We start from the raw sequence: 20,567 nt of genomic DNA on the forward strand, positions 1-20,567 counted from the left end.
AGTAGCATTACACAAAGATATGGAAAGTAAAGGTTTATCACAGAACTCACATCGTAGTGACAGATGACAACAGTCTACAAAAATACAACTGTAGGGCCCCAAAGCTGCTATAGCTACAGTCATGAAAGTTACTATACACTGACAGCAAGCAAATATTTAGAAAGTTGCAGAACTTTTCGTTCTACAGTGATTTACGTACAACTGTAAATGATCATCAGGCTCCAGAGTAAATATTAATAGTGTAAACAATAACTGATACATTGTAACAAACTGACAGCTGCAACTCAGGGGAGAACTATACCTCCTGCATGGCTTCACCAACCACCCTCATGTGTTGTTCATCCTCAAAAAGCTGAGGAAAGGGAAAATATCCCAAATACACAATATACAAATCTTCGAAGCAGAGCTGACGTTTGCATTTGGTTCAGTACATGGGGATAACAAGATGATCTGCAGATTGCCATCAGGGTAAACTCTCCCGCTCATCAGCTCCGTCAGTGGTCAAAATATTCAATAGGAAATGGATAAATGTCAAATGCTGTGCCCTAAAATCAGGGCATAGTGGGGAGCTGCGGAGAGTAAGGCAGCGTTGGTAATTTTAGGCTTTATTCACACTGGGTTTTTTTTTGCAGAAACTCTCCAGAAATACTGAGGAGTTTATAAACCGCAAGGTTTGAGTGGACAGCTGGAAACTTTTTGCTCCAAAGACTCCATAGGAAAAAAAAAAAATCAGTGTGAGAACACCCTTACATAGAACTTTAGCGTTTCTTAGCTGCATCAGTTATTAATTAGCTCTCAGATCAATAACAGGACACAGAAATGATGCAGTAATGAGACAGGTGAACTGCTCTGATATTTCTGAGTCTCCCACATTGGTAGTTCAGATCCTCGTCACTTGTCTCATTGCTGCATTATTCCTGTGTCCTGTCGTGTATAAATCTGTGACTTCAGATTTTCTGTTATCCTGATGATGAGACGAGGAGTCTCCGGAGCTGATATTTGTTACCATCTTCTCAGTTAGCCATTAAAAGGGATCAACCACTGAGGACTCTCAATTCAAAATATTCTTCCGAAAAGTTAAGGAAGCAGCTCAGCCCTGCTACATCTAATAGGAGCAGACACCATGGACCAGCGGGTTCTTACCTTAGGAAGAAGTTTCGTCGTCTCCTCCATGCTTGTGTGCTCATGTTTGGGGTCTGCAGCCGTGTACAGGGGGTCTTCTTCACAGCAGATGAAGCTCACGGTGCATCCCATGCAGGCAGCCTGCTCAGGTGGGCTCACCTGTCCCACTCCCCCTCCAGGTGACGGTCACAGGGGGCGGCTGCCCATTGCTCCAGGATGGCTGCAGTCTGTGGGACAGGAGGGGAATGCTGCTCTGTCTGGAAGTTGCTTGTTTTCCTCTCCTCTCTGCTCCTCCCTCTCTCCCTTCAGGAAGTCGCAGGGGCTCAGAGATGTTCACAGACCTGACACTGCAGCCGCACACCTCCCCAGATTCACCTGCTGGGAGGAGGACGCAGCTTGTGCACTGTGTGAACTGGCTCCAGAGCCGCCTCCAGCTTATTAGGGTCTTTTGACCTGTGGATTTGGAAAAATCTGCAGCAGAATCCGCAACGTGTGCACACACCCTTAGGCTCCATTCTCACAGGGCGACGACCAAAGATAAGGAGAGATTCACCAGGAAAAGCGCCTTTTGGAGAGAGTTCTGGAAGTTTTTCCTTTTCTTGATGGTTTTTGAAGCACTTTGGAGACTTTTATTTTCCTGCGAGCACTTTTTGCCTCCTCTTGATGGGACAGCGCTTAGATTGGGGCGTTTTCCATCATCACACTCTTCACAGAAGTGACTGCACTCTTTTTTTCCCACCAGGAAACATATTACATAGCTACATAAGTTGAAAAAAAGACTCAGATCCAACAAGTTCAACCTTTCTCCACCAATTCTAAGTTCTTTGTCCCTACGTTATATCCATGTCCCACAACGCTCCATCCAGCACTTTGTTCAGAAAATTGAAAAAAAAAAAAAAAAACTCCAAGAAATGGATTCAGAGGAGCTTCAAAGGGTTTTTTGCAGAGGTACCTGGAGCAGAAAAATTTATAAAAAGAAAACTGAGTTTAACATAAGGTTTTTTTGTTTTTGTTTTTTTTTGGGGGGGGGGTTGGAGTTCGGAGCAGATTTGCTTTTCCATGAGAAGCCAATTTGCTGTTCATATAGGGAGTTTTTGAGTAGTTTTGAAAAATACCTGATAGAAACAAATGAAAAAAAAAGTGCATATTGGGCGGGGGGGGGGGAATACATTTTTCAGAGAGGTCAAATTAGAGGCCGTGAGTGTTGTGGAGGCCGAAACAATAGGATGAAATTCCACCTGAAAAAGAGGCAGAGAGTTGCCCCATACAGTGAACATGGAGCAAAGCGGTGTCAGGGCGACGCTGCGCACACGTTCCGTCTTCTGTTACTGCCGTCAGGACTCGAACACGACAGCGGCCATCCTGCGGTTACCCTGTACCTGCTCATCCTCCGCCCGCTCTCAGAATAATCGTCTGCCAGCGATTTCCCGGAGCGGCTGTGCCGTCACCTGAATGGCGCCGTCCTCAGGCAGTTTCCACTGGAAAATATCATCAGTTTTGTCGGCCTCTGGAAAACTCTCAGAAAATACCTTGAGGCCGTGTTCACATGTCGCATAGAGGCTGCGGTTTTTCTGCTGCTTTGTGTCCTCGTATTTTCTGCACAATAACAAACTTCTTCCGTTTTTTGTCTTTTTGATGCATTTTTACATTTATTTGATGCATTTTTTTAAGTACAGAAAACTTCTGATTCTCCGATACTTTTCATGCGTTTTTTTCTTTATCCCATTGAAACCGACAGAGAAAAAAATTCACCAAAAGAGTTCAGCCCCGTCTGGATGGGGATTTCATGAAGTCGCATCCACTTTGCTCATCAGAATTCAGGCTGTGTGAGAACAGGGCCCTATGTGCTTCTGTGCTCCTCTACTCCCCTCACTACTGTATGACTGGCTGGTCGCCAAGATTCTGATTCTTCTCTTTATCACATTGCTTTATACTGCAGCACTGCTTGTTTCTAGCATTTACACTTGACTCCTCTATATTCCACTTTTCCATGCTTTTTACTGCAGCTTTGCTTGTTTCTAACATTCTTTTCTACGGACTCTGACTCCGCAGCCCAAACATTCTTCCTGCCCTCCCAAATAACGTGACGGCCTCCATTACAAGGCCGCTTAGTGCTGGCACAGTGGGAGCAGCCTCATGGGGGTAATAATGGTCATTCAACAAGACCTTCATCACTTCAACCAAGAGAAGAGCACAGGAAACGTCCCGAGCGAGGAGATCAGTGATGCCAGAGCTTCATGGGAGCAGGTGACCGCCTCTGTCTCGGCCTCAGGTAGAGCCGCCTTCCTGCAGCGCCACCTAGTGCAGGAGCATGGAACTACACAGGAAATCCAAAGATGGGAAAGTGTTGCGGGATGTGCGATCAGCTAATGATGGGGCATTACTAATAAAAGTGAACAACCCCTCAAATTAATGACGACTAATCCTGGGGAGGCTGCAGATAGTAAGGATCTGATAACATTGCCGGGGACCAAAACGTGACTAGACGACTAGGTCATAGCATGCTTAAAAGAGCGCGTCTTGTGGGGTGTTCCCGGTATATGGCAGGTCTTGTGGGGTGTTCTCGGTATACAGCAGGTCTTGTGGGGTGTTCCCTGTATACGGCAGGTCTTGTGGGGTGTTCCAGGTATACGGCAGGTCTTGTGGGGTGTTCCCGGTATACAGCAGGTCTTGTGGGGTGTTCCCAGTATACGGCTGGTCTAGTGGGGTGTTCCCAGTATACGGCAGGTCTTGTGGGGTGTTCCCGGTATACAGCAGGTCTTGTGGGGTCTTCCCTGTATACAGCAGGTCTTGTGGGGTGTTCCAGGTATACGGCAGGTCTTGTGGGGTGTTCCCAGTATACGGCTGGTCTAGTGGGGTGTTCCCAGTATACGGCAGGTCTTGTGGGGTGTTCCCGGTATACAGCAGGTCTTGTGGGGTCTTCCCTGTATACAGCAGGTCTTGTGGGGTGTTCCAGGTATACGGCAGGTCTTGTGGGGTGTTCCCAGTATACGGCTGGTCTAGTGGGGTGTTCCCAGTATACGGCAGGTCTTGTGGAGTGTTCCCAATATACGGCAGGTCTTGTGGGGTGTTCCCGGTATACAGCAGGTCTTGTGGGGTGTTCCCAGTATACGGCTGGTCTAGTGGGGTGTTCTCGGTATACGGCGGGTCTTGTGGGGTGTTCCCGTTATACGGCGGGTCTTGTGGGGTGTTCCCGTTATACAGCAGGTCTTGTGGGGTGTTCCCAGTATACGGCAGGTCTTCTGGGGGGTTCCCGGTATACGGCAGGTCTTGTGGGGTGTTCCCAGTATACAGCAGGTCTTGTGGGGTGTTCCAGGTATACGGCAGGTCTTGTGGGGTGTTCCCAGTATACGGCTGGTCTAGTGGGGTGTTCCCAGTATACGGCAGGTCTTGTGGAGTGTTCCCAATATACGGCAGGTCTTGTGGGGTGTTCCCGGTATACAGCAGGTCTTGTGGGGTGTTCCCAGTATACGGCTGGTCTAGTGGGGTGTTCTCGGTATACGGCGGGTCTTGTGGGGTGTTCCCGTTATACGGCGGGTCTTGTGGGGTGTTCCCGTTATACAGCAGGTCTTGTGGGGTGTTCCCAGTATACGGCAGGTCTTCTGGGGGGTTCCCGGTATACGGCAGGTCTTGTGGGGTGTTCTCGGTATACGGCAGGTCTTGTGGGGTGTTCCCGGTATACGGCGGGTCTTGTGGGGGGTTCCCGGTATATGGCAGGTCTTGTGGGGTGTTCCCAGTATACGGCGGGTCTTGTGGGGTGTTCTCGGTATACGGCTGGTCTTGTGGGGTGTTCTCGGTATACGGCTGGTCTTGTGGGGTGTTCCCGGTATACGGCAGGTCTTGTGAGGTGTTCTCGGTATACAGCTGGTCTTGTGGGGTGTTCTCGGTATACGGAGGGTCTTGTGGGGTGTTCCCTGTATACGGCAAGTCTTGTGGGGTGTTCTCGGTATACGGCAGGTCTTGTGGGGTGTTCTCGGTATACGGAGGGTCTTGTGGGGTGTTCCCGGTATACGGCAGGTCTTGTGGGGTGTTCCCAGTATACGGCTGGTCTAGTGGGGTGTTCCCAGTATACGGCAGGTCTTGTGGAGTGTTCCCAATATACGGCAGGTCTTGTGGGGTGTTCCCGGTATACGGCAGGTCTTGTGGGGTGTTCCCAGTATACGGCTGGTCTAGTGGGGTGTTCTCGGTATACGGCGGGTCTTGTGGGGTGTTCCCGTTATACGGCGGGTCTTGTGGGGTGTTCCCGTTATACAGCAGGTCTTCTGGGGGGTTCCCGGTATACGGCGGGTCTTGTGGGGGGTTCCCGGTATACAGCAGGTCTTCTGGGGGGTTCCCGGTATACGGCGGGTCTTGTGGGGGGTTCCCGGTATATGGCAGGTCTTGTGGGGTGTTCCCAGTATACGGCGGGTCTTGTGGGGTGTTCTCGGTATACGGCTGGTCTTGTGGGGTGTTCTCGGTATACGGCTGGTCTTGTGGGGTGTTCCCGGTATACGGCAGGTCTTGTGAGGTGTTCTCGGTATACAGCTGGTCTTGTGGGGTGTTCTCGGTATACGGAGGGTCTTGTGGGGTGTTCCCTGTATACGGCAGGTCTTGTGGGGTGTTCTCGGTATACGGCAGGTCTTGTGGGGTGTTCTCGGTATACGGCAGGTCTTGTGGGGTGTTCTCGGTATACGGAGGGTCTTGTGGGGTGTTCCCTGTATACGGCAGGTCTTGTGGGGTATTCCCTGTATATGGCGGGTCTTGTGGGGTGTTCCCAGTATACGGCTGGTCTAGTGGGGTGTTCCCGGTATACGGCAGGTCTTGTGGAGTGTTCCCAATATACGGCAGGTCTTGTGGGGTGTTCCCGGTATACAGCAGGTCTTGTGGGGTGTTCCCAGTATACGGCTGGTCTAGTGGGGTGTTCTCGGTATACGGCGGGTCTTGTGGGGTGTTCCCGTTATACGGCGGGTCTTGTGGGGTGTTCCCGTTATACAGCAGGTCTTGTGGGTTGTTCTCGGTATACAGCAGGTCTTCTGGGGGGTTCCCGGTATACGGCGGGTCTTGTGGGGGGTTCCCAGTATAAGGCAGGTCTTATGGGGGGTTCCCGGTATACGACGGGTCATGTGGGGGGTTCCCGGTATACGGCAGGTCTTGTGGGGGGTTCCCGGTATACGGCGGGTCTTGTGGGGTGTTTTCGGTCAGCAGTGGATAATGGCTACCAAAAGTTTCCAAGGAAGGAGAATTGGTGAATCGGTGACAGGAGAGAGAGCCTCCAAGGTTTAGTGACGCATATGGGAAGTGAAGGCCTGTCTACTCCGACCCTACAGACCTAGTGTAGCCCAAACTTGGAATTGAGCTACTGCTGGCAATGAAAGATTTCGGGACAGAATATCACATCTTGCTATGTATGGAGTAAAGTAGCTGTAGGTTGGTCATTGTGCCCGTACTGTTCCCTGTCAACTTTCAAGGAGCGCCTGAAATGGGCACATGAGAACCAGAACGGGACCAAAGATAGAAGACGGCACCTGGGCTGATGACCACTCTGTTCAGAAACTGTAACCCAAGAAAACTGAAGAGAAGTCAAAGATTGTCCCTGTCATGCGGCGGCTGCCGCGCACTTCTCCCATTGCTCCTCCCCAACCGCAGCTTACCCGCTCGCCGGTGGCCTCCTCGCCGCGGCGTCGGCTGCCTCGGGCTTCTCCGCGGTCCCTCCCGGCTCCTCTCCTCTGCCCGGCGATCACGTCCGTCCGGTCTTCTGGACCGCGCCGGGTGCGCGCTCCCGCCCCTCCTCATCGGCGGGCGCGTGCACACACTATGCCCGGGCACACGCGCGCCTCCTGTTCCTCCTGAGGACGCGCGCCTTCCTCTCCTGCTCTGAGAGGTCACGATCCGGAAGGCCTCTCCTACTTCTATATCAGGCCGCCTCTGCCTGATTATCACTGCGCTTCGTTAGTGATTCTGGCCCGTTCTCCATGTACGCCCCTGCGTCCTGTTCGCCTGTAGCTCACCTGCCTTTTCCACTGTCCTCTCTCCTAGGATCGGGAGGTCTGTGGTCGTGTCCCGTCCAGTTCTGTTCCCGCACCAGTGTCCTTCTGATCGTGCCTGCTGTTCCCATCTCACCTGTGTCCCTGACCTGACCGCCATCCGTCTTCCGGATCCAGAGGAGGTTTCCGCCAGCATCCCCGGCCTGTGGCCGGCCTCTCTATACATCCCCTGGGTACCAGCTGCCGTGGTAATAGTTACTCGCGGACTTTCCCCAAACACTCCCTGTATAGGGGGTGGTCCACCTGGTCAGCTCGCCCCCGGGAGGTTCGTTGCCACGGTCTAGCGGGTCCACCCCAGGAGTACCTTACAGACCCAGAGCCTTGCAGGGAAGCAACACAGACCCGCGGAGCTACGCCGCCAGGAGAGATTCACTCATGGTCTTTGTCTCTATTGTGGCAGCGCCTCCCATCTTCTACGTTCCTGCCCTGTGAGGCCGGGAAACGCCTCCGCCTAGGACAGGTAAGAGAGGCCTCCCTAGGTGTCATTGATACCTCTCTACCCTTGACCCTTCCTGTTTTGTTTATCCAGGGTTCCAAACGTTTTTCTGAGGTAGCCTATATTGACTCTGGGGCTGCTGGGAATTTTATCCAACTCGAGGCGGTGAAGAGATTGCGGATACCTGTCAGGTCCTTGGAGGTTACCCGGCAGTTAGCCTCAGTCGACAGCGTTCCCTTGCGCGAGACCCCTTACACTGGTCACTGAAGAGCTGGAGTTACAGATCGGGGTCCTGCACCATGAGAGAATAGCCTTCTTCGTGCTGCCGTCTCTGTCCCACACCTTGCTCCTGGGTCTTCCGTGGTTGAGGATGCACGAACCTGTCCTGGATTGGCGGTCCGGAGATATTCTTCGCTGGGGCCGCATCTGCCAGACTAGATGTCTCCGTCCAGTACAACCCCTCAAGAGCTCGTCTCCTGTCTTGGGCCCTGCGGATCTGCCCTCGGCCTACTGGGCCTTTGCGGACGTCTTTGATAAGAAGGAGGCAGAGACTCTTCCACCGCACCGGCAATATGATTGCCCAATCGAGCTTGTTCCCGGGTCGACCCCGCCCCGGGGGCGAATCTATCCGTTGAGTCCACTCGAGTCCCAGGCCATGACTGAGTACGTACAGGAGAATTTGGCCAGAGGCTTCATCCGGAAGTCATCTTCTCCCGCCGTAGCTGGCTTCTTTTTTGTCAAGAAGAAGGACGGGTCTCTCCGCCCCTGTATTGACTATCGGGGCCTTAACGAGATTACTATCAAGAACAGATATTCTCTACCTCTCATCCCCGAGTTGTTCGACCGGCTACGAGGGGCGCGAATCTTTTCTAAATTGGATCTCCGTGGAGCCTACAATCTCATCCGTATTCGCTCAGGAGATGAATGGAAGACCGCCTTCAACACCAGGGATGGACACTACGAGTATCTCGTCATGCCCTTCGGGTTGTGCAATGCTCCCACAGTCTTTCAGGAATTTGTAAATGACATTTTCCGAGACCTTCTGTACTCCTGTGTGGTCGTATATCTTGACGATATCCTCGTCTTCTCTCCCGATCTGTCCACCCACAGAAGAGATGTCCGCCGAGTACTGTTCCGATTGAGGGAGAATCGCCTGTACGCCAAATTGGAGAAATGCGCCTTTGAACAGTCTTCCCTTCCATTTCTAGGCTATATCATCTCCGACTCTGGCTTGCGTATGGATCCGGAGAAGGTGTCTGCCGTGCTTAACTGGCCACGTCCCCAAGGGGTGAAAGCCATTCAGCGATTTCTCGGCTTCGCAAATTACTACCGGCAGTTCATCCCTCATTTTTCCTCGTTGGCTGGCTCTATCTCGTCTTTGATCCGTAAAGGAGCCAACCCGCACGTCTGGACCCCTGAAGCAGAGGACGCCTTCCGGTCTCTGAAACAAGCATTTGCCACGGCACCCGTACTCCATCGTCCTGAGGTCAACAAGCCTTTCGTCCTCGAAGTGGATGCGTCTGCAACTGGAGCTGGAGCGGTTTTATCTCAAAAGTCTCCCTCTGGTAGGCTTGTCACGTGAGGTTTCTTTTCCAAGTCCTTCTCCACTCCAGAGCGGAATTATTCCATCGGAGACCGAGAACTGCTTGCCATCAAGTTAGCTCTGGAGGAGTGGAGGTACTTATTGGAGGGCGCCGTACATCCCTTCACAATCTTCACAGACCATAAAAATCTGGCTTACATTCGGTCTGCACAGAGACTCAAACCACGACAGGCCAGGTGGTCTCTGTTCTTTGGTCGATTCGATTTTGATCTGCATTTTCGTCCAGGCAATAAAAACCTCAAAGCTGACGCATTGTCCAGGTCCTCTCTTTCCGCAGATGTCGAAGAGGAACCCACGCATATCTTGGATCCATCCAGGCTCATCACGGTGGCACCGCTTTCTCTCCTTTCACCTCCACCTGGCAAGACTTTTGTGCCGGAGAAGGACCGAAGACGAATCCTACACTGGGGACATGCTTCCAAGCTGGCTGGCCATGTCGGACTGCCCCAACATATTGTTTCTGATAGAGGAGTCCAATTCACCTCTCGTTTCTGGAGAGCCCTATGCAGATCGATGGATGTCACTCTTGACTTCTCCTCATCTTACCATCCACAGTCCAACGGTCAGGCAGAACGGACGAATCAGAGTTTGGTGAACTACCTCCGGCACTTTTCTAATGTCCACCAGGACGACTGGTCTGAATTACTCCCGTGGGCTGAGTTTGCCTATAATAACCATGTCAGTGAGTCTTCTGGCAAATCCCCTTTCTTTGTCATCTACGGGCAAAATCCAGGTGTACCTCTACCGGTTCCTCCTGCCTCGGGTGTACCGGCGGCTGATCTTCTGACCGGTGAATTCTCCAGGATCTGGCAGGAGACCAAGGCCGCTCTCGAGTTGGTTCGTAACAGGGTAAAGAGACACGCAGACAAGAGGCGCCTGGATGCCCCGCCATATCACCCAGGTCATAAAGTTTGGCTGGCCTCCAAGTTTATTCGCCTCAAGATCCCTTCCCATAAACTGGGTCCCCGCTATATTGGACCTTTTGAGGTCTTGTCCCGCATTAACGACGTCTCCTACAAACTACGGCTTCCTGCCTCTCTCCGCATCCCTAATGCTTTTCATGTGTCTCTTCTAAAACCAGTCATCTTCAATCGTTTCCGTTCCACGGCTCCTCACTCGCCTCCGCCTGTCTCCGCAGACGATGAGTTTGAGGTTAAAGATATTTTGGCCATGCGGAGGCAAAAGGGAAGAACTTTTTTTTTGGTTGATTGGAAGGGCTTTGGTCCCGAGGAGAGGTCCTGGGAGCCCCAGGAGAACATCCAGGCTCCACGAATCTTGGCTAAATTTTTTTCCGGTCTGCGGAGGGGGGCGCGTAAGGGGGGGGTACTGTCACGCGGCGGCTGCCGCGCACTTCTCCCATTGCTCCTCCCCGACCGCAGCTTACCCGCTCGCCGGTGGCCTCCTCGCCGCGACGTCGGCTGCCTCGGGCTTCTACGCGGTCCCTCCCGGCTCCTCTCCTCCGCCCGGCGATCGCGTCCGTCCGGTCTTCTGGACCGCGCCGGGTGCGCGCTCCCGCCCCTCCTCATCGGCGGGCGCGTGCACACACTATGCCCGGGCACACGCGCGCCTCCTGTTCCTCCTGAGGACGCGCGCCTTCCTCTCCTGCACTGAGAGGTCACGATCCGGAAGGCCTCTCCTACTTCTCCTATATCAGGCCGCCTCTTCCTGCTGGCGGTGCCTGATTATCACTGCGCTTCGTTAGTGATTCTGGCCCGTTCTCCATGTACGTCCCTGCGTCCTGTTCGCCTGTAGCTCACCTGCCTTTTCCACTGTCCTCTCTCCTAGGATCGGGAGGTCCGTGGTCGTGTCCCGTCCAGTTCTGTTCCCGCACCAGTGTCCTTCTGATCGTGCCTGCTGTTCCCGTCTCGCCTGTGTCCCTGACCTGACCGCCATCCGTCTTCCGGATCCAGAGGAGGTTCCCGCCAGCATCCCCGGCCTGTGGCCGGCCTCTCTATACATCCCCTGGGTACCAGCTGCCGTGGTAATAGTTACCCGTGGGCTTGCCCCAAACACTCCCTGTATAGGGGGTGGTCCACCTGGTCAGCTCGCCCCCGGGAGGTTCGTTGCCACGGTCTAGCGGGTCCACCCCAGGAGTACCTTACAGTCCCACAGTGCAGAACCTGAGGTTTGAGTCCCCATCTCTCTGTCAGAAAGAATAGACATTTTATCCCTCCATAAAATAAATCATTGAAGAACATGACAAGGAATGTTCAGCGAACACAAGTTTTCTGTTATTTGAGAAGTCAAACTTTACCATTTTAGGACTTTATCATTGTAGTCGCTAATTGTAAAATTCCATCCACTTCAGAAACTTAAATCCCCCCCAGAGATTCTCACCCAAGAAACATTCTGTCCTAGTACTTATAAATATAACAACATGCAAAAGAAACAACAATGTAATAACATAATAATACAACTAGAATCATAGAATGGCAGAGTTGGACCTCCTGGGTCATCTGGTCCAACCCCCTGCTCAAAGCATAGAGGCAGTATTATAGTAGTTCTATTCTTGTACATAGGGGCAGTATTATAGTAGTTATATTCTGGTACATAGGGGCAGTATTATAGTAGTTATATTCTTGTACATAGGGAGCAGTATTATAGTAGTTATATTCTTGTACATAGGGAGCAGTATTATAGTAGTTATATTCTTATACATAGGGGCAGTATTAAGTAGTTATATTCTTGTACATAGGAGCAGTATTATAGTAGTTATATTCTTGTACATAGGAGCAGTATTATAGTAGTTATATTCTTGTACATAGCGGCAGTATTATAGTAGTTATATTCTTGTACATAGGGGCAGTATTATAGTAGTTATATTCTTGTACATTGGAGCAGTATTATAGTAGTTATATTCTTGTACATAGCGGCAGTATTATAGTAGTTATATTCTTGTACATTGGAGCAGTATTATAGTAGTTATATTCTTGTACATAGGGGCAGTATTATAGTAGTTATATTCTTGTACATAGGGGCAGTATTATAGTAGTTATATTCTTGTACATAGTGGCAGTATTATAGTAGTTATATTCTTGTACATAGGAGCAGTATTATAGTAGTTATATTCTTGTACATAGCGGCAGTATTATAGTAGTTATATTCTTGTACATAGGGGCAGTATTATAGTAGTTATATTCTTGTACATAGGGGCAGTATTATAGTAGTTATATTCTTATACATAGGGGCAGTATTATAGTAGTTATATTCTTGTACATAGGAGCAGTATTATAGTAGTTATATTCTTGTACATAGGGGCAGTATTATAGTAGTTATATTCTTATACATAGGGGCAGTATTATAGTAGTTATATTCTTGTACATAGGAGCAGTATTATAGTAGTTGTATTGAAGTAAAAACAAATATTCTCAATTGACTTGACACATTTATTTACTTATTATTATTATAATATCCTTATGTAATGTATCAATAATTACTCCATTTTTGCTAGCAGTGGTGGTGACTGTTCTGCTCTGTAAACATGAAGCAGCTGGATGAGTCTATAAATAATTTTAATGTCACTCTTCAAAATAATTACATAGTCCAAGAAAAACACTGATTATTTGTCACCTGCTGAGAGTTTCAGTGACCCGGGAGTTCACTCTGCAGCCACCAGATTGTTTGTTTATTTTTGGACCATAACCCACAAAATTGGGCAACAGCCTAGGTGAAACTACAGTCAGTGGGTGATAAAACCCAAGGATATAAGATGTTATGCATCTGTCTTTCACCTCTGCCCAGGCTCTCTGTGTACACATAGGATGGGCACCCGCCTGTGTGTGGTCTCTGCTAGTCTTAAGCCAATGTAAACTTGGTGGCAGATTTAAGGCAACAAATTAGTAGAGAATAGAAACTGTGGGCAGAGCTGCCATAACTGCAAATAACAAATAGGTAGAAATCACCCACTGAAAGTGCATTCAGTAATACATAATGTATGTACACACTGACTGCACCAGCAGAATAGTGAGTGCAGCTCTGGGGTATAATACAGGAGGTAACTCAGGATCAGTAATGTAATGTATGTACACAGTGACTGCACCAGCAGAATAATGAGTGCAGCTCTGGAGTATAATACAGGATGTAACTCAGGATCAGTAATGTAATGTATGTACACAGTGACTGCACCAGCAGAATAATGAGTGCAGCTCTGGAGTATAATACAGGATGTAACTCAGGATATGTAATGTATGTACACAGTGACTGCACCAGCAGAATAGTGAGTGCTGCTCTGGAGTATAATACAGGATGTAACTCAGGATCAGTAATGTAATGTATGTACACAGTGACTGCACCAGCAGAATAGTGAGTGCAGCTCTGGGGTATAATACAGGATGTAACTCAGGATCAGTAATGTAATGTATGTACACAGTGACTACACCAGCAGAATAGTGAGTGCAGCTCTGGACACGCCCAGGAAGAGGAGGAGCGTCGCAGCTGAGCGTCTGCAAGCTGGGATTTTGCTAAGCTCCTGGGAAGGGAGGTTTTTTTTCCTGCAAGGACTTTCCATCTGCCCCCTTCCCAGGAAAGAGGACTCTCCCTGGGACTGAGCGCCGGGGCTGTTCCCCTGCCTCCCACCCCCCGGCAAGCCAGCTGGGGGTGGGGGGCCTCATCCACCACCAGGAGGCCCAAGGCACAGCCAGCCAGTCCCAGGGATGGGGAAAAAGCGGACACCAGGGGGCCGCAAGGCTCCAGGGTCCGGGACCCCTGAAGTGAAGGCTGTGGCAGGCCCTTCCCAGCATTCACTCCAGCACTTTCAGCCACATTGACTCCCTCATCCATGTCACTCACATCCCCATTCACGTCCACAAACAACTCCTCAAAAATATCAGTCACCCCGCTCTCACATTCACTCACGCACTCCTCATACTCCTCAGCACCAATTTTATTTATATTTACATTTTTATTTACATCAGCATTAACAGTTCCTTTGCCGCAATTTTCCCTCCCACCTGCTGGGGGCCCTAGCTGGCCAGGTGCTCCATGATTGCCTTTACTGGCCAAGAGTGCTGCTGCGACAGACCTCAAAATTAATCAGTGGGATTATTTATTCAATAATAACACCAGAAGCACAAAAAGAATAACCCCTAAAATTTAGGTTTTAATTCAATGACTAAAAACATTAGTGAAAATGACTAAAAGGAGTAGTAGAGGACAAAAAATGAAGGGAGAAAAAATACTGTTTTTAGTTCTCTTCAGTATTCAAATAATGGGCCAATGGCTAAGTTACCCTAGTCAGCCCTAGTTTCACCCTTCCTAGCCGCGGAGGTTGGCACCCTAGTTGTAGACGATATGGCTCCCCCGCTCAACGTCGGTATCCCTAATAACCCCTACGTCTCCCTGCATATACAAAAAGGGACACAAAAAAGAAACACACACACACTTATAGTACCGAAAGAATAAAGAGACAAAAATAGTCTCATAGATAATACTAAATTGCTATGAACTTATCTCGTAGTATTTCTAATAGTATAAGAACCCCAAAAAGACTTATCTCGGAGTCAAAAAAATAATGGGGTTAATATCCGGCAGCTTAGAGAAGGACTTATCTCGTAGTCACAAAAATGCTAATAAGCTGCAAATGGCAGACCCAATTACCAGATAGCAAAATTAAAAAACGGCTACAAGAAAAAGCACATCACATTGAATAAATATTGCACACTAGAGGCAGTGAAAAAAAGCCTATATAGTACTTGCGGCAGCCATTACCTTGCAAGTGAGGGTAGAATCACCCTAATTCACAAAAATACAGTAAAAAATAATAAGGCTACCATATTCATCTCTGATTATACAGCGTGGTACACCAATATTCAAGTAGCAATGCATACAAAGTCACATAGCATAATTGCTCAGTAGATTAAATCTAAATAGATAGTGCCACAGAGGGATCTGCCAAAAATAATGTACAACATTATACTTATCAGCCACTTGATGCATATGGCGAACGCGCTTGGAGTAAAGCCGCACACTGTATTGCTCTCTCGGCCAGGGGTAATGAGACCCCACTTTTTGACCCCTGATGAACCCTCAGCGGATTAAGAGGGGGAAACGCGTCGGGTTTCCATATGCATCAAGTGGCTGATAAGTATAATGTTGTACATTATTTTTGGCAGATCCCTCTGTGGTACTATCTATTTAGATTTAATCTACTGAGCAATTATGCTATGTGACTTTGTATGCATTGCTACTTGAATATTGGTGTACCACGCTGTATAATCAGAGATGAATATGGTAGCCTTATTATTTTTTACTGTATTTTTGTGAATTAGGGTGATTCTACCCTCACTTGCAAGGTAATGGCTGCCGCAAGTACTATATAGGCTTTTTTTCACTGCCTCTAGTGTGCAATATTTATTCAATGTGATGTGCTTTTTCTTGTAGCCGTTTTTTAATTTTGCTATCTGGTAATTGGGTCTGCCATTTGCAGCTTATTAGCATTTTTGTGACTACGAGATAAGTCCTTCTCTAAGCTGCCGGATATTAACCCCATTATTTTTTTGACTCCGAGATGTCTTTTTGGGGTTCTTATACTATTAGAAATACTACGAGATAAGTTCATAGCAATTTAGTATTATCTATGAGACTATTTTTGTCTCTTTATTCTTTCGGTACTATAAGTGTGTGTGTGTTTCTTTTTTGTGTCCCTTTTTGTATATGCAGGGAGACGTAGGGGTTATTAGGGATACCGACGTTGAGCGGGGGAGCCATATCGTCTACAACTAGGGTGCCAACCTCCGCGGCTAGGAAGGGTGAAACTAGGGCTGACTAGGGTAACTTAGCCATTGGCCCATTATTTGAATACTGAAGAGAACTAAAAACAGTATTTTTTCTCCCTTCATTTTTTGTCCTCTACTACTCCTTTTAGTCATTTTCACTAATGTTTTTAGTCATTGAATTAAAACCTAAATTTTAGGGGTTATTCTTTTTGTGCTTCTGGTGTTATTATTGAATATATAATCCCACTGATTAATTTTGAGGTCTGTCGCAGCAGCACTCTTGGCCAGTAAAGGCAATCATGGAGCACCTGGCCAGCTAGGGCCCCCAGCAGGTGGGAGGGAAAATTGCGGCAAAGGAACTGTTAATGCTGATGTAAATAAAAATGTAAATATAAATAAAATTGGTGCTGAGGAGTATGAGGAGTGCGTGAGTGAATGTGAGAGCGGGGTGACTGATATTTTTGAGGAGTTGTTTGTGGACGTGAATGGGGATGTGAGTGACATGGATGAGGGAGTCAATGTGGCTGAAAGTGCTGGAGTGAATGCTGGGGTGAGTGGGAATAATAGAGTGAATGGGAGAGTGAGTGGGAGGACGAATGGGGGTGCAGGCACAAGTGGTGGTGGGAGGGCTGGCCCATCTGCCCCCCCCGGCCGCGAGACCCCAACGTAACTATGCGGGGGCCGCGGCTGGGGGTCCGGGTGGTCCTGGGGGGGTCTCCTCGCCTCCGGGTTCCAGGGACGGCACTTTGCACCACCGTTTCCTGGAGGCCCTTAAAAGGGGAGAAAGGTCGGTAACAGTAGAGGGGAGGACAGTGGACCTGTCTTTCTGGATAGAGAGACACGGCCTTGCTGCCTTCCAAAATCAAAGGGAGGGAGGGACTGTTTGGTCTCTCCCCACAGCTGGGCAGGGGCCGCCAAGAAGGAATGTGGTCCGTCTTAGGTGGGGGGGCAATGAAGCTTGTCCACCCAGGAGCAAGGTGGTAGAGCTCCTCCTAAAGATGGGCTTCGGGGCGAATGACATCTTTGCCCTGATACATCCTTCGGCGTCCCGCTTCTTTGATGTCAGTTTCGTGCGGCCAGAGGGGCTTGAGCTCTTCTGGTCGAACTACGAGCTGGTGCGAGAAGAGCCCAGATGGCGAGACTTCGTTGCGCAAGCGGTGTCTCGCCAAAATGCCGTCAAGCGAGTGACCGTGGTGACTTGTAACGAGTCGCTCGCAGGCGTGGACATAATGACGTGGCTTTCTCGTTATGGGGAAGTCACCGAGGTCCCAAAAAAGAACAGGGACGAATTTGGCATCTGGTCGGGGGGCTGGACCTTCATGGTAAAGCTGAAGGTTTCCGGCGGCACGGTCACCCACATCCCTTCCTCGGCGTTCTTGGGGAGGGACAGGATCCTGGTCTTCTACCAGGGGCAACCGAAGGTCTGCCACAAGTGCGGCGACCCCACCCACTTCAGCGCCAGCTGCAAGGTGCAGAAGTGTGCGTTGTGTGGTGGAGTAGGCCACCTGGCCGCCTTGTGCAAAGACATTCGGTGCCACCTGTGTGGTGACCTAGGTCACCCGCTCAGCCGCTGCCCTCGCTCTTTCTCCAATACCGCTGCAGGCCCGGTGGGGGAAGACCGTGAGGGGGCAACCTCTGGCGGTGCTTCTGCCGTGGCAGGTGGTGGCGGAGGGGGAAGGGCTGAGGGGCAAGTGAGGAAGGGCAATGCTAAGGCAAGGGGCCCCGCTTATGAGCGGAGGCAAGAAAAACGCCATGGAGGCAAGGGGCAGGTGGAGCCTCGGGAAACTGGGGTGATGCCTGCCCCTCCCTCTAGGCCCGTGGCAAAAGCCTCTGAGGCTCTGGGGGAGAGTGCGGTGAGTGAGGAGATCAGGAGGATGGAGAGAGAGGAGAAAGCCGCTGACTCAGACGACTCCTTTCGTTATGAAAGTGTCGACGAGGATGTCAGGGGGCAGCCTACAGTATCAGGTGGCAAAAACAAGCGTGCCAACCGTAAATCGGGAGGGAAGAGGGCTGACAAGTCTTCAAAGTCCCCCCCGCCCCTGACCACAAGAGTGCATACGGAAGGGCCCGCTGACCCCCCTCTGATCAGACTCTCCAACCGGTTCAGCGCCCTCGGAGGTTCAGATGATGATCCGCAAGACGAGGGTGCTGGGCCGGGGGTAACACCGGAGGGTCCTTCGGGGGATGGTGGAGTCCGTCCCTCAGGGGGCACTGTTCCTCCTTAGGGGGGGACAGGCCTGGAACCCGGGGGCGAGGACACTGGGGGGGGAGGGATGGACACGTCGGGGGGCTTCCCTAAAAAGGAAGGTGTCTGACCCCTCCCCAGGAGGAGGTGATAGCGGGGCAGGGAAGAAACTGGCCATCCAACTCGATCACCCATGATGGCTGAACTCGCCCCGTTGACGCTGGCGTCCATTAATGTCGCCAGCATTAAGTCAGATGCGGCTCGCTTCACGGCCTTTGATTTTTTTCTCCCGGATTGAGGCAGAAATTTTATTTTTGCAAGAGACCAGACTAACAGACATGGAGGCCATCTTTAAAGCACGGAGGGAGTGGAGGTGCGGGCCCTCATACTGGTCTCTTGCGGCTGAGCCGTATAGCGGGGTGGCAGTCCTTTTTAAGACTGCAGATGTTGAATGCCGACGGGTTACTGAGTTGGAAATGGGGAGGTGCCTGATCCTAGATGTCTTCATGAGGGGACAAGAGCTCCGGCTCATTAATATCTACGGCCCACAGTCCAAGTGGGACCGTAAATGTCTCTTCCTGAGGATCAAGCCCTTTCTTTTTATGAGCCGACGGGTGGTCTTCGGTGGGGACTTCAACACCGTTACGAGGTCCCGTGACCGGGGGGGTCCCGGAGACCGCCTGGCTTATGACAGCGTCGCGCTTAATAGCATAGCTAGTGAAGCTCGCCTGGTGGATGTCCACATCCGGCACACCCCAGGCCACGGGGGTTTCACCTACCATAGGGGTAGCAGTAGGTCTAGAATAGACAGGTTTTTTTTGAAGGAGGACGCCATCTTTTCTGCTGTGTCCGCCGTTGAGGTGGAGTTCTCCGACCACTGTTTAATTTTCTTTTCTCTGAATGTTGCAGAGACTCCTCGGATGGGAAGAGGGCTGTGGAAGCTCAATTCGTCCCTGCTGGAAGAAGCGGAGGTGAGACAATCCTTCGAGGATTTTCTTCAGAGCCAGGTACCACTGTTGGATCTCTGTAGTAGTAAGTCAGAGTGGTGGGAGATCTTCAAAAAGCGGGTGGCGGGGTTCTTCCGTCAGCTCTCGAACCTCAGAAGTCTGAACAGGCACCGCTTGTATCAGGCTCTGGGGAGGAAACTCGAGCAGCTTGTCTCGACTGGAGGTGACCGTGAGGAAATCTCCAGAGTGAAATCTTTGCTCAAGAGGTGCCAGTTTGATAGAAACACATCTTTAGTTTTTGAGAGGGACTTCGGGAAGTACCGCTCACCCGACCCTTACAGAAACTGTAAGATGTCAGTGAATTGTAAGATGGTGACAGGACTGATCGACAGTACGGGGTCCCTGAACAGATCCAAATCAGGGATCCTGGAGGTGGTCAGATCCTTCTACTCGTGCCTCTTGGAAAAGAAGGATCTGGATCGGGATAGGATGTCGGCTTTCCTGGCTGAAACCGTCCCTGAGCCAGGGGGTGATCCCTCTCTTGGTGTTTTGGCAGAAGAAATTAGGGAGGAGGAAGTGAGACTGGCCATTGATGGGCTTCGGCCCAAGAAATCGCCAGGTCCGGATGGCTTAACATCCGAGTTTTATAAGACTTTTAGGGACTCCTTGGTCCCCCTCTTGACAGGGGTCTTTAATGAGTGTCTCTCCTCGGGCACTCTTCCCGACTCAATGAGGAAGTCAGCCCTCATTATTCTGTCAAAGGGTAAGGATCCGTCCCGTATCGAGAATTGGCGTCCCATAGCGCTTCTCGATACGGACCGGAAGGTTCTGGCCAAGGTGCTGTTTAATCGGCTGGTGAAGTTTGCACCCCGGCTCCTTTCGGGGGCCCAGCATTGCTCTGTTCCAGGCCGCAGTACTTTTAGTGCTGTGCTCGGTGTCCGGGAGGCAGTGGAGCAGGGTAGGGCAGGCCACTGGAAGGGGTACTTGCTGTCGTTAGACCAAGCGAAAGCCTTTGACCGGGTCAACCATGAGTACCTCTGGTCCGTCCTCTTGAGGTATGGTCTGCCTGGGAGGTTTGTAAAATGGTTAGAGATCTTGTACCAAGGGGCTGAGACTTTTCCGCTGGTGAACGGTTGGTCAGGTCGCCCTTTTGAGGTGGGTTCTGGGGTCCGTCAGGGCTGTCCGCTGAGCCCGCTTTTATACGTGTTCGCGATCGATCCCTTCCTAAGGAGGGTAGATCGTGGACCGTTGGCGGGAGTCGGGATGGACCAGGCGGGCTCTGGGTCCTCTCTGAGGGTGGTGGCGTACGCCGATGATGTTTCCCTTTTCGTGTCCTCAAGGGGGGAGGCGGATTGGGTCATGTCAGAGGTAGTGCGCTACTCGGAGGCATCCGGGTCCATGATCAACCGGGATAAGTGTGAAAGTCTCTGGCTGGGAGGGGGAGATCCTAGTTTTGATCTCCCGGACACCCTTCCAGGGCCCCAGGCCACCGCCAAAATTCTAGGCATCGAATTTGGCCCCGGGGACTACCCCCAGCA

The 20,567-nt window shown here is 50.6% G+C and overlaps 1 protein-coding gene across 7 annotated transcripts in view; it reads right to left on the reverse strand.

Moving 5' to 3' along the window:
• Nucleotides 1-3,432, reverse strand: part of TNS1 (tensin 1) — a 461,328-nt gene extending 457,896 nt beyond the window's left edge. For 2 of the 7 annotated variants that reach the window (XM_073545363.1, XM_073545362.1), the window contains exon 1: nucleotides 1,144-3,432. In XM_073545363.1, coding sequence (XP_073401464.1) covers nucleotides 1,144-1,254 — 111 coding nt within the window. In that variant the 5' untranslated portion in view covers nucleotides 1,255-3,432. The remainder of the gene's footprint in view (nucleotides 1-1,143) is intronic. The other 5 variants (XM_073545371.1, XM_073545366.1, XM_073545370.1 and 2 more) reach the window with 3 other exon arrangements.
• Nucleotides 3,433-20,567: the final 17,135 nt, after the last annotated feature.

This window comes from Dendrobates tinctorius, unplaced genomic scaffold, assembly GCF_039654945.1.
Source record: "Dendrobates tinctorius isolate UK_male_01 unplaced genomic scaffold, ASM3965494v1 ptg000143l, whole genome shotgun sequence".
NCBI lineage: Eukaryota > Metazoa > Chordata > Amphibia > Anura > Dendrobatidae > Dendrobates > Dendrobates tinctorius.